Source organism: Heptranchias perlo, chromosome 30, assembly GCF_035084215.1.
Source record: "Heptranchias perlo isolate sHepPer1 chromosome 30, sHepPer1.hap1, whole genome shotgun sequence".
Taxonomy (NCBI): domain Eukaryota; kingdom Metazoa; phylum Chordata; class Chondrichthyes; order Hexanchiformes; family Hexanchidae; genus Heptranchias; species Heptranchias perlo.
Window position 1 is genome coordinate 8,851,929 of NC_090354.1, and position 14,405 is coordinate 8,866,333.

General features: G+C 41.2%; 1 protein-coding gene across 10 annotated transcripts in view; it reads right to left on the reverse strand.

The window, feature by feature from the left end:
- Positions 1-14,405, reverse strand: part of raraa (retinoic acid receptor, alpha a) — a 484,346-nt gene that overhangs the window by 117,446 nt on the left and 352,495 nt on the right. The window contains exon 1 of one of the 10 annotated variants that reach the window (XM_067968848.1): positions 7,195-7,904. The exons of 8 other annotated variants lie outside the window; for them this stretch is intronic. In XM_067968848.1, the coding sequence (XP_067824949.1) occupies positions 7,195-7,351 (157 nt within the window). In that variant the 5' untranslated portion in view covers positions 7,352-7,904. Of the gene's footprint in view, positions 1-7,194; positions 7,905-14,405 lie in introns of those variants that run through there. One more of the 10 variants, XM_067968849.1, reaches the window with a different exon arrangement.

Here is a 14,405-nt window from a genome sequence, read left to right on the forward strand (position 1 = left end):
AAGTGTTGTAAGTTTGAGTGATGGATTAGCATAGGCAAGCAGTATATTTGGAACGGGCTGACCAGCATTTTTGCAGCATGCAATATTGGATCATTGACTCGACACATGGTACTGTAAGCGTAGTCTCACCTAGTCAGATTCCTTAAAGTGTGCCATTTACTTGTGCGTCTGTTCCCAGCTCCTGCAGGTAGTGTACATTGAATTGAGCATGGTCACTAACTGTTGCTAGGAATGATACACAGCTGTCCTCAGAGATACCAAACAGGGAACCTTCCTCTCACCCACCTCATGCAGCTGCACATCCATGTTTGTCAGCCATCAAGTAAGGGATTCAGTGCAGTACCATTGGGGTTATAATGGAGCTAGCAGCATTAGCACCTCATTAAATTCAATGTAAAAACAGTGAACATTCCCCCTCCCCACAGCTCTAAAGCAATAAAAAAAGTGAAGAGCAGGTATTTCAATCCCATCATTATATTAATTTCCTACTTAGAATGTTTATTTGACCTGAAGCGTTAACTCTGTTTCTCTCTCCACAGATGCTGCCTCACTTGCTGAGCTTCTCCAGCATTTTCTGTTTTTATTTTAGAATATTTATTATTTTGATTACCTAAGGCATGAATTAGCTGACTGCTATCAGTTGGCATTGTGGAAAATAAGATAGTTCATGTCTCAATTGATCTGATGGTGGTGGGTGAAGGGGAAGAGAGTGCTCTTTTGATCAAAAGTCTAACATAAAAACAGTGGAATTTTTAATACAGAAAAAGACAAGAAGCCAGTCCCTTTTCCACACATCAACCTCACCAATCCTGCTTTCTCATCATATTCCTCAATTGCTTTTCTCATCAAAATAAATGTAGTTGTCTAATGTATACTATCTACTACAGTGGCAACCTGATAACTTATTCTACAACCCTATAATCCTTCAGGTGAAACAGTTCTGCCTGATTCCCTAACTTATTTCTAACTTCCCAAATGTGTTCAAATCAAAAGTTGATTCTATATAAAAAAAAAATTAGCCCCAAAAAAGACTTTTGTCTTGTCAAGCAATCTAAACCAGGAAACAAGATTGTTGCAATGCTTGAACCTAACTGGTACACATCAGAAGCACTGTAGCAGACCAGATAGACAATAGAATATTCTAGCACAAATTCCTGTTAGAGTGAGTATTTCAGTAAACATTTCTGGGAATAAGAGGTATAGAATAATCCAGGCGGTAAGCACCTTCTCTTGGCAAAACTATAAAAAAAAAGACAAATAAAAACAGCGCTTTGTACAGATAGAAATCAGAGTGGCTAAACGCAACCACATGCTGAAATTCCTGGCTTGCAGGTCTGGCCAGTCCCACAGTGTCGGCAAACACACATTTTTCACACAGCACCAAAAACAACAAATGGTTCAGAGGATAATGATCTGCAGTTTAGGTTAAGCTTCGGAAAAGTAAACACACTTTTAACAATTACAACCCTTTTCCTCGGTCTTTTTATAGATTTATTCCAAAGTCCGTTAACTATCTCCTGCTCAAAAATAATTGAAAACATTTGTCACGCAAGGCCCCAAAGTGGCTGGAGATGGCTATTAATGCTATGTCACTGATACATTGATGTAGTTGTTCAAAACTTTACATTATTGTATGGTACAACGCTAAAACTAATTAACATGAACCACTTTTAGATTTTTATTTAGTCCCTTTTAGTAAGGATTAGGGTTGTGTACACGTCACAGTGCACCCTGGGAAATCACATTGGAAAATCACTAGGTGGGAAAAATGATGAATTAATTCAAATTACACTATCCCATTTGGGTTTATTTCTCTCCAACTTTAAAAAAAGTTAATTTCTCAAATTATAATTTACAAAAGTGACTAGAAACGAAGCTGTGTTGATGACTTTAATGGGTAAAAGGCACTACCATGTGCAATAGCACACAACGGAACCCAGGTTCGATTCCCATCTTGCGCTGAATTATCTGATCTCAGTCAAGGCACCAATTTCAGACCTACAGCTGGCCTCAGCACCCTTGGGCTAGGGAGGGGGGGGAAGAATCCTGTTTCTGCTACTGATCACTATCCAGGGCAATCACTGCGGTGCAGCAATCAACAAAGCAAGGAGAATGCTAAATTATATAGCTGAAACAATAGAGTTCAAATCAAAGGAAGTCACGCTCAAACAGTATCGCGCTCTGGTCAGACCACAACTTCAATACTCAGCCTAGTTCTGATCACTCAGAAACAAGGGATGCATTCAAGCCCTGAAAACGATTCAGTGAAGAGCCACCAGACTGATGCCTAGTGTCAGAAGACTGAGTTTTGAGGAAAGACCGGATAAACTTTTCAATCTTGAAAGCAGGTGACTGAGAGGTGATATGATAGTAAACAGTATGGAAAAGGTAGACCTCAAACACTACTTCAAACTAAACCATGAGAGTACAATAAGGGGACACAAAGGTCAGAAAGTTCTTCTTCACACAAAGAAGTCTAAGAAATGGAATGGACTTTCTGGGTGGATTAATGAAGGTGAAAATACCTAACATCAGGTGAGGACAGGATTATAGATGGCTCAATTGCGATGCCTCCCAGGATTGAATAGGCTGCTAGCACCTACCTGTGCCTTGTCTAACTGACCATTCTTCATAGTGCATGGCAGCAGGATATTCAAGCATGGAAGGCATCACAGTAAGCATGACCACTTCCCCACAAGATACTCAAACAGGCAAACTTTCTGGCAGAAGTCATTGAATCGTGGTCAGGAACAGGATGTTTGTCCAATTTTTCCCTTTCTAGCTTAGAGAAAATCAAAGCGCACTCATTGCTGCGTTGGCTGAGAACAGCTAACTCAACAGAAAGCAGATATGAAACCTGAGACTATTCTGATCTGTACGGCTCAGTACCGCATCACGTGGTGAACTTACTCACTGAGCAAGCAGAGGAGCTAAAGTGAATTTTCCAAAGTACTGCGAGAGGCAATTTAGTGCAAAGTAGGGATTACACATTATTTTAACCTGTCCCGATTACTATTGACAGACATTTGATTTCTTGCTACTTCTCCAGAACTTTCAGATACAACTTCAGCTCCAATGCGATTCCATGGCAAATTTTTTTAAAAAACGGTAGTTCCACACCTGAAAGCTCAACTCATCTGTTCTCTGCATGGCGACTGACTTGCTGAGTGTCTGCACTGCTTTGTTTTTTGTTTCCGGCTGCCAATATCTGCAGTTTTTTGCTCTTATATTGGGTTTAGTGGAACGTCATGGCCACCAGCTCCTAACAGATGGGTCGGGAGCTGCAGCAGCAACCCCAAAGTAAACATCTGGATTCACTAAGGTCCATTTTACCTGGTGTTCCCAGCTGTTGGGTTGAACTAATCTGGACAATTTACTTTGGGCTTGCCAACGGCTGGCTGTGCAAGCCCTGTGTTTTGTGAGCCAGCAACTCTTAACACCCAACTAAACCAAATATAAGCAACCAGAATGGAAAGATACCATAGAACTGTATGCTTTGTTCCCCAGTTTGCTCAGTGGGTAAATACATTGCTCAGCATGGCATTGGGCCGCATAACTAGGAAGGACGTAAGTTTTATCTCTAGACCGTGCTGCTTTCAGTAGAGGCAGCAGTACTACAACAACAACTTGCATTTATATAGCACCTTTAACATAGTAAAATGTCCCAAGGCGCTTAACAGGAGCGATTATCAAACAAAATTTGGCATCGAGCCACAAAGGAGATATTAGGACAGGTGACCAAAAGCTTGGTTAAAGAGGTAGATTTTAAGGAGCGTCTTAAAGGAGAGGCGGAGAGGTTCAGGGAGGGAATTCCTGAGCTTAGGGTCTCAGCAGCTGGAAGTAGGAGTGACTGAATCGACCGCAGCGTTCTGAGGCTGGAGAGGTGAAAAAAAAACATACACAGATCCCACTCCTGATCGCTATCCAGTGACTTCTGCTGTGCAATTGTATGCATGGTCATTGGGTGGTGCAGACTCCGCTGTAATGTCATCAAGGTAAAAAAGTCTACAGCACTCACTGGCTAGGCTCACACATGAAGATGAGGTATCAAAGGATTGCTGGCGCCTGTGGAACAGTACCCCAGCATGGAGTCAACACCTTTGGGAGAGGAGGAGAGAAAATTGGAGTTGGTGGGGGGGGGGGGGGGGGGAGGGAGGCCTGCTTGATATCTGTAGTTTATCGCAGCAAGGCTATAGGCCCTGACACTACATGCTTTAGTCAGTAGACAATACCAGGCAGGCCACCCTTAGAGTTTTTTTGATTCCACTGCATGCAGCGAAAATTCCACTGCCTCTAGCCTCCCAGAGTGAAACTACAAAATCTAGCCCACATCAAAACAACAACAAAAAAGAAACAGAAACCAGCTATGTACAACCACAAAAACAAAATACTGGCCACCTCTGAGCATCATCCCAACTACAACAAGCAGTGGAATCAGGAAAGAAAAAATGAACTCCTTTGTGTGGACTAGCCCCAATAGTTTGCGCAAATGAATACAGTAAACCAATCAAACAAAAAAAGTGGAATTTTGATTTATGCCATAGCAGCAATCTTTGTTTTGTAGGTTAAGAAAGAACTTGCCTTTATAAAATGCCTTGTCATGTCTCTCAGTGCACTTCACATCCAATAAAATACTTTTTTCAAGTACAGTTCCTGTTGTTATTTGAGTAAATATGGCACCCAATTTGTACATAGTAAAATCCTACAAATACCAAGTTAGATAGAAGCATGACTAGTTAATCTGTTTTTTTTTGGTGGTGTTGGCAATGGGAGAAAAGTTATCCAGGTTATGGAGAGCGCTCTCTGCTTTCTTCAGATAGTGCCATGGGATCTTTTACATCCACCAGAACCAGCTGATAGGGCCTCGGTTTAATGTCTCATCCAAATGGATGCACCTCCAACAGTGCAGCACTGCACTGAAGTGCCAAGCCTGGTTTATGTGCTCAAGCCCAAGAGTGGGGTTTGAATCCACACCCATCTGATGCAGAGGTGAGAGTGTTACCAAATGGACCAAGATGACACAGGGTGAAATGTATTGTCTCTCCCAAGTATTATAAGAAATATTTTGTTGGGTTATGGTAACATTCCCAGAAATATCGCATGAGATATTTACTTAAAAACCTAGTGGGTTTTCTGTCTGTTTTTCTCTGACGTTGGGCACTGTACATGATCCCAAAGTTTCATGAAAAAGTGTTATTTCACAGCTAAATGAATGAAAGGCATCAACATTTTGACCTAAAACACACTTTCAGATGCCAACTTTTGTCTGAAGGGAATGTTCTGGAATTTTCCTTACAAATCCTTCCACACTGCTCTTCCCATCTTCAAATGTCTCTTCAAAATCCACCTCTTCCACCACATCATTGGTTACTACTTCACTAATTATTTCTCCAACTCCTGGTCAGTGTCCAATATCCATTGTGAATCAAGGTTTATTGGATACTGAGCAGGAGCTGGGGAAAAAGAAGAATTAGGGGGTGTTTTGCTATCTTATATAAATGCAAATTGCTGTTAAAATTTATCAGTATTAACAATATTTTAAATTCTTGCTACAACTCTCCAGGGTACTCTAATAAATGATGTGTAAATTTTAGTACATGGCAGTTTTTCAGCACAGCCAGGTGGGTTTATGGACATGAAGCTTTAAAAGAAAAAAACAGTGGAGTACATTTCCAAATATCAAGCTGCAAATTCCACTCACAAATAAAGAGCGATTGTTAGCATTTTGAGCCATTTTTTTCAGATAAAGTTTCTGCATCTTGGATCATGGGAGAGTGACAGTCATGTGCCAGCTCTTCATGTTTACACTGTTAAAATTCACTTCCTTCTAGTGACAGCAGAATGTGGATTTATGATTCTGCTGTCGGAATAAGGAAGCTGGATCTGGCAATATAAATCTGGGGAGTTGGCGCACTGAGGTGGCTCGCCCATGATCTGAAATACAGAAGCACTAGCTGTATAAGTGTCTTTGGAGAAGGAAGCAGCTTAGAACAACTCTGCGTCATTTTAGTCATGATGTTTTGTTATGTGCAAGCGACCCAATGAGACTTTTATGACGTTGCAATGTTTTCACAATGCAAATAATAGAATCACATTGTGTGTTTTAAAACAAGAGGGGAAGTTTTTCCAACAGGTTTACAACAGCAACAGTCTCCCCTTAGAAGTGTATTAAACATGGGAGCATTTGTAGTAGTAAACTACGACACAGGAATATGAAACAAGAAAATAATAGAGAAAGTGAACAACTCACACAGTTGCTGTGATGTCTGTACAACTATGTCTTCACTGAAAATTTCAACCATCACACTCAGCACACACAAAAAATATCCTACATTTAGACTGCTACAAGCTGGCAAGGATTACAAAGAGCCTCTTAATATCTACTGTGAACTCTCTGTTCAAGTTATCTGTGGGCAAATTCAAATTCAGGAAGTTAGAACAAGGAGTATCAATGATCAACGCTGTGGAAGAAATGTCGGAAACAATTCGCATAACGGTGCAAAAATCACATGCGCAGGGAAAAATAATGCAAACTGCACCAGATCACAAGCATCTTGGAGCAAGGAACATTACATTTTAATTAGCAACAAATTAAAGAAGTACAAATTTCCTGCAGACAGGATACCATCGGAAACTTGAGATCAAAGTTTATTACTTTGGCTGTAGTGCAGGAATGTGCAGGCTCTACACTTGGATGATGGGGGGGGGGCAGGGAAGAAGAGCAGCAAAGTCTTTAATCCTCTTGGGGTTCTCTTGTTTTAGTAAAGAATCTGTGCCTTCACGACCCAACTATTGGTTTCGAGGGCTGGGTTTGAATATGCACGCTGACAGTCTGAATATTCAACGAGGTTTTACAACACCCATGCCACTTCTTTTGAAATTAGTTTTTACAGCATGATACATGGCTCAGCATTAACTAGTCACATTGTTGAGTCTTATTCACAAACAACTGCTAATCCTCATTTTTTAAAAAAAAACGTGTGCAGCAGGACTTTGTGGCATTTTCTATTGCTGTAAGTCTAAGTTACTTTTCAGTATTCTCCATGAACTGGATTTTAACAAGTTTAAATAATTGACTAGCTCAAACTGGAAGAGGGCGACTGAACAATACACACACACACAAGAATTCCTATAAAAATTAAGAAAGTTCCTGGAAAAAGACTAGTATGGATGAAGTGAGTTTGTGGTACCTACACTGAGGGTTAGGTAGCCTCTGCCAGTCTTTGTGCCTGATCCCAATGAAGCAGGGTGGGCTCGATCCTTTTTCCTGGAGCATGCAGGAAGGGCTTTGAGAGTAAAAATCCACCAGCTGTCCTGGATTTACTGTCAGCACATCCATGCAGTCAAACATTGCGACACAGGACAGGAAAACAAAATGTACCAAGAATGATTGGCACTGTAGCCAAACAGTCCACAGTCCTCTTCTCTCTCTCTCTCTTTGCTTCGTTCAGGCAGGGAGCAGGAGGCTGTAAATTAACATTAAGCTCACAGCAACACCTCGGAGTCAAAAGGGGACAACATTGCCAGAATTAGAAACAGGGATCATGTTTGAGTTCTGTTTCTGTTGTTGTGACTGGGACCTAGAATCATAGTCAGTCCCAGCTGCTGAAGTCGTGATCCTGTAATCAATCCAACTGTTCATTTACCATTTAAATATCTCGACACCACCAAACCCACAAAGGGAGGCACAGCCCTGCTTAGTCAGAATAACGTCACCGGTTCCACTTCTTCACCTCTCAGAACAGCCTCAGAGTCTCAATACATCTTCACCAAATACCCCTTCAAATGCCTACGATAGTCCTTATAGATTAAAACACATGAGTTTATACAGTGCTCGCTCTCATCTCCCCTTCTCTCCGATCCTGAGTAAGATATGCTGGTGCTCTCTGCTGGTCTCTCTCCTCCCTCCCTCTCTCTTGTCACTGGGTTAAAAGGATTCATTTGCTTAATATATGCGCCTGAACTCTCCCTGAACCCTTTGCCTGGCAGCTAACCTTCAAATGACCCTCACCATTCTGACATCACATTCAGCCCCTCTCAATCTCTCTTCTTTCTCTCTCAGTGCTGCAAATATTCCTGTCAATCAAACCAGACACAGAGACGAACTCCTGCAGCCAGCTTCTGGGGGGAGCACAGAAAACAAGGATAACTTAAGAAGCTGATGGGGTACTGCACTTTGGACAATCCATACAAAAGGCAATAAATAGTCTCTCTGATGGGTCATTTATAATTTTCACAGACCACTTTTTTAAAATAAAATTAGCATTTCTGTAAGGTCTGGAAATGAATAATTGAGACTTGAGCAGCTCTGTTAATGTGGGAGTATAGACTGTGCTACAATTATGAAGTTATTAATACGGCTTTACTAAACATCAGTGGATCTGTATTCACCTTCGCATCTCAATATTTCAAGAGTTTTGCAGCAAAATAATTTGATGCTACCAAATAGCATGAGGTAGTTACTCGAAGGATGGCAAATATGCTCACTCCACTACTCTTGAATGCAGAGTTTGTCACCATATACAGTGGTGATCGAAGATGAAATAGTAGAAAGCACATGAATGAGTTTTCAATTGTCCACCTGTCTATTTAGCTCTGCTGGTGACCCAATAACACTTATGATAAAGGTAGTGCAATTTGAAAGGATAAGTTGAAAGCCATGTTGAAGCTGACATCACAATGTTGGCAGTGTTATGAATACGAAGGTTCTTTTGGCAGAACATAGAAGAAACAGTTTAAAAACTGACACACGAAAGACCAAGGCCCAAAATTAAAGACATCATCAGAGTTGAGTTAAATCAGAAAGCAGTGGTCAATTGAGGGAGTAGCTACTATACTTGTTAGCCTTCATGTGAAAACCCAAGCTTAGATTTTAAAAGCCTGAAGATTATAAGAGGAAGGAATGTCAGAGAGGTAAGGAGTATGGAAAGAATGAGATAAAGTCAAATAAAGAATGAGATACAGTGCGATGAGTCTCCATTTCAACACAGTCAGTCAGGATTCAGGTAAAAAAGAAAGAACTTGCATTTATATAGCGCCTTTCTCGAACCCAGGACATCCCAAACGCTTTACAGCCAATGAAGTAATTTTGAAGTGTAGTCACTGTTGTAATGTAGGAAACACAGCAGCCAATTTGTGCACAGCAAGGTCGCACAAGTAGCAATGAGCTAATGATCAGATAATCTATTTTTTTAGCGATTTTGGTTGAGGGATAAATATTGGCCAGGACACCGTGGAGAACTCCCCTGTTCTTCTTCAAATAGCACCATGGGAACTTTTTTATCCACCTGAGAGGGCAGACAGGGCCTCGGTTTAACATCTCATCCGAAAGACTGCATCTCTGACAGTGCAGCACTCCCTCAGTAATGCACTGAAGTGCCTGCCTAGATTATGTGCTCAAATCTCTGGAGTGGGACTTAAACCTATAACCTTCTAACTCAGAGGCAAGAGTGCTACCACTGAGCCATGGCTGACACAAGGAAGGAAGATATGAATGTAGGATGACGTATTTGCATCTTAGGTGGAACAAAAATAACTTATCATGTCACTGAAATGTCTTAAAGCGTTTCACAAAATGAACATACTATTTTTTATAGAAGCTAATACATGGTTGGGTAGCAGCATTAAATCTAGGATTCTGAAAGTAGAAGTTGTTTCAGGCTCCTGTGTCCAATTTTCAGGAGACTTGTATGGAGAAAATACTGGTTTGGGAAGGATATTCTGTCTGTAGATGTTGTTCACATAGTTTGTGAAAAATGATAATGATAAAAGATACACACCAGGTATTTCCTGGTAATTTACTGCAGATTATCATTCGATAAACTCACAGTGATTGAATCAGTTATTAATGCTTCAGTATAGACATCATCATACATAAACTACAAAGAGTGCTTTGGATGTTGGTGTCCACAGTGACCAAAATAAAGTTGGACCGAAAACAGAGTCCGACCGCTTCATTTAAAATAAAAACAGAAACATGAGAGAGACTAAGGCTATAATTTCATTTTAGGCATTCAGATAACAGTTACAAAATGTTTGTGGTTTGTCTTTTGATAAGAGTATTGCATTGTAACCCTCTAGGGATATCTGCTACTCTCTACTTATGAAATACATGTCTGAAGCAGCTTTCTCTAATGTCCAACGGCAGAACAATTCTCGGCCAGTCTTGGTTTTTATTATTCCAACAGATTGTTTAATTTGGACAACTTCAATCCATTCTATATTGTGTAATTGATAGATGGAATGCATTGCTGGCTTTTGCGGTGTGTGCTGACTCTCTGCAAGTCTTCAAGAGGGAGCTGGACCGGTTCTTGGCAGGGGTAGAGATTGCATCATATTAAAGGCAAGTGGATTTACAGTTTTGTTCACATGGTCAATGTGATGTCCTGGACTGATTTTGATCGCCTGAGGGGGGCAGAGAGGAATTTTCCAGATTTTTTTCCCCCCTTATTGGCCCTGGGTATTTCTGTTTTATTTGCCTCTCCCAGGAGATTACATACCTCCCGGGGGTTAGGAAGGATCCAGTTGTGATGCTCTAGGCATCATGAGTGTGAGGCAGGCTTGATGGACCAGCTAGTTTTATCCTGGCCGTCATTTTTGTATGTTCATATGTACCATCAATTGAGCATATGATTATGTGGCTTAATCTAGACTGTTGGGCAGTGTAATTTGCTTTTGTGTTAAAAGTGTACCTACCAGCCCGGTCTCACAAGTCAATTAAAGAGGCATATTACAATATGAAGATATTGTACAGCATAACTGTATGCACAGTTTTGCCTGCAAAACAAATCTCCCAAGATGTGCCAACAGTCTCTATTAATGAGTTCAAATTAAAATGTGGTGGAGTTAGAAATAGCCACGGTACCACAATAAAAATGCCGGAATAGGAAAGAAATGGTGGCATTATCAATGACATTTGACTAGGGCTTGACTGCCACTCAATACTGATTTCTTTCTCTCTCTCAATCTCTCTCCAAATTTTCCCTTCTAACTATCAAGCCACCTTAGTCTCGAACTGACCCTACAGCCTGTCCTGATGAAATGATCAGTCTTACAAACAGCACTAATCGGAAAGAGTAAGGGAGCAATCCCGATGTCCCTGTCAATATTTCTTCAAGAAAAACCTGCCCCTCTTTTCCCAGGCACCCGATGAAAAGATGAGATGTGATCCAATGATACAGGGATAGACAGAACTGTGCAAAAGTAGGAGAAGGGAACCGCTGTTTTGTAATAAGACCAGAATATTTGGGGCAGCACAACCCACTGGAATTCGATCATACCGTGGTGAGAAGCCACCAAGCAGAAACCAAGCGATTCCCAGCAGGGACAGAAGGAAAACCAGACAGTTACCCCAGACCACTCGCATAGATTCTAATGGTTGGCTGTAGAGTGGTATTGATGAAAGAAAGTCTCCACCCTATGCTTGGAGCCACACATAGCAGAGGGAGATTTATGCTGGCTTCATATGACAGCTCTGCAGTCTTCAGTGGCAGCTCTGCAACATAAACAAGACATTACTATCCTCTCAGATGGAGACCCATCTCAAGAGGTGGTTTCTTGCAGTGTTACTGCCAATAAGGACAATGCGTAGACTTAGGGGTGATCTGATCGAGGTTTATAAGATAATGACGGGAATAGATTATGTTCGAATTGACAGTTTGTTCCAATTAAATAGACTAAAGAGGACCAGGGGTCACAATTTTAAATTGTACAAGGGCAGATCTAGGTTAGGTGTCAGGAGGTGTTTCTTTTCCCAGAGAACAGTGGACCTCTGGAACAGGCTGCCGGCTCGTGTGGTGGACGCCGATTTGCTGAATCCCTTCATGCGAGCGCTGGAACTGTTTTTGGCTGGGGCGGAGGTCAAGTTGTACAAAAGGTAGGTACTGCATAGAATTATTGGGGCCAGAATGATCTCCTGGACTAGTTTCGATCACCAAGGGGGATTGGGGAAGAATTTCCCAGATTTTTCCCCCCAAATTGGCCTGGATTTTTATCTGGTTTTTCAGCTCTCCCTGGAGATCATGTGGTTTTGGGTGGGGTGAGGAGTGTATATATTGAGGTATCACAATTGTGTGGGACAAGCTGGATGAATCAGAGGATCTTTTCCTGCTAGCAGACAATTATTTGGCCATGGGTAGGCTGTATTCTCAGTCCATCCATATAGACTATCAATGGGGTATTTGCATTGCTGATCCAAATGGATCTTCCCTCAATATCAGAGAAAGTCTGTGGCCAGAAGCTGAAGTTGGAATTATGATTCAAACAACTGCTGTTGTTTCAGTGTTGCCACGAATGCTCTGAATCTGACCTGTAATACAAATATGGCAACTTCAGAGTGCCAGCAGATATGCTCCAATGCAAAGTGTATGGGAAGCAAATATCAAGTTACCATGCAAGAATTAAACAGGAACTGTTCTTGACACTAATGCAGGTACTATAAGAGAAGACAACCTAAGAAACTAATCATTAATTTACAGAGCTTGTGCAGTAAAAGACACAAATCTCCCACTGATATCAGAGGGATCGGCATGTTCACTGCTGAGAAGAGCGATTACCATGTTTCTCTGTTAAGAAAAAAGATGCTCGTCAGGCAGAAGCTGTGACTTTAAATTACCATTTGAAGAGGATCGGTGGGGTTCCTTCTGTATTTGCAAGTTAGGGGAAAAAAAAGCTCCCACTGTTTGCCACAGTTCCATCTGAAATAGCAGGCTGTGTGAATGGGAGGCCTGTGATGGGTAACCGCCCTTCAAGCTCTTTTGCATACCTCAGTAGCGGAATGCCCAGATGAAAAGGGAGGACGACCTCCTTGGAGACCTTGTTGTGGAATTCTAGAACGGAGTTTGCGGCTTAAACAAAACAAGTAATGACTTTTTTTTAAAAAATGGGACAAAAAAGCCATCAAAATTTAATCCTCCCTAAATATTTTCAAGATCCTTTTATTTTGGTTACAGTGCCCTCACCAACTTAACTAAAATGGACTTGGTGGGGGTGCAGTAACAAAGCAGACAAATTAAGCCGGAAACTGCCTTGTTCAAAAACATCATTTTGAATTGAGTTAAATAGGATTAAAAGATCTGTTTTCTCCTAAATTCAATATACATGGTGGAAAATATGGGGCCAGCAAATTCCTGCTGGGAACAATGATGTATCTCATGTGATCTAGATATGGTAATATTTAGCCAACTTTTTCCAGAGAAGTGAGGTTGCAATGTGATTATGTTTCTGATCTACCTACAGTGAAACATCACCACGGACGGGGGGGGGGGGGGGGCAGGAGGGGTGGTAAACAAATTACTCTGGTTACTTTGTGTGCATTGTTTAATGCATTCAAGAAGAATGTGTTTACGATTCATACACAGTGACCAGAGCAATTCCACCTCCCCCACCCCACCGCCTCGGATTATTTTATAACCTGTACATGGTACGTACAATATTCCTGCACTGTAGCATTTCAGACCTTGGACAGTTTGCAGGAAGTCCAAGTCATTATTACGCGGTACAGCAATCCACTACTGCAGCCCACTTCTGCATTTGCTTGGATCAAATAATTTGGGGTGTTACAAATAGCTTCAATGACTCTGGACTAAGGAGGAAAAATATCAAGCTGGGTTCCTGGCAATCAACCCAACCATCAGAACAGAATGGACAAAATTTACTCTCAATCTCTTCTAAGATAACTTAACAAACTATTAGTCAATGACAACAATGAGAATGACATTGTGTGTCACTCTACCACAGACTGTCTTAGTTTCACATATTAGTGATACATACTTGAGGCAGCCCTGAGAGCTACTTATATTCCCAGTTTTGCCCCAGATGACATTATCAAAGTTGACAGCAAACTGGGAATATTTACCGGCAGACAGAAGCTGTGCACCACACCTAAATTGGGGACTCCCACCCATTCCTCAGACAACAGTGATGCCTTTGCCTGCAACATAAACACAAATAGTGGTGCCATGAAGGGCAGAGGTGGTTAAACTAAATTATGGCCACTGGCTGGCTATAAACAGGGAGGTTTTAACAGCAGCATTTAACTGAATCACTTTCTGAAGAAGTTCCACAACATAAGTTGACCCATTTGTAAAATTAAATACGAGTTGAGCAGGGCCCATTGAAATACCCAAGGGATAGAGTTTCCCAGCGTAATCATAGAGGGAGCACAAAGTGAATTTGGGGTGGGGGAGAGAGGGAGAAAAGGCGATTAAATGGGTTTGAAAAATTCTAAAATTAAAAACGTAAAATAAATTATAGTACAAATGTCTCAATTTGTTGAGACATCACTGCCTCCATTAACTTAACCTTCAGTATCTGACTTCCACTTATCTACCAATATCAGGTTATTGGCGCCTCCACCATAGAATTTTTTATTAATTTGTGAAGAAGCTGATGTTGTTGAACTTGAT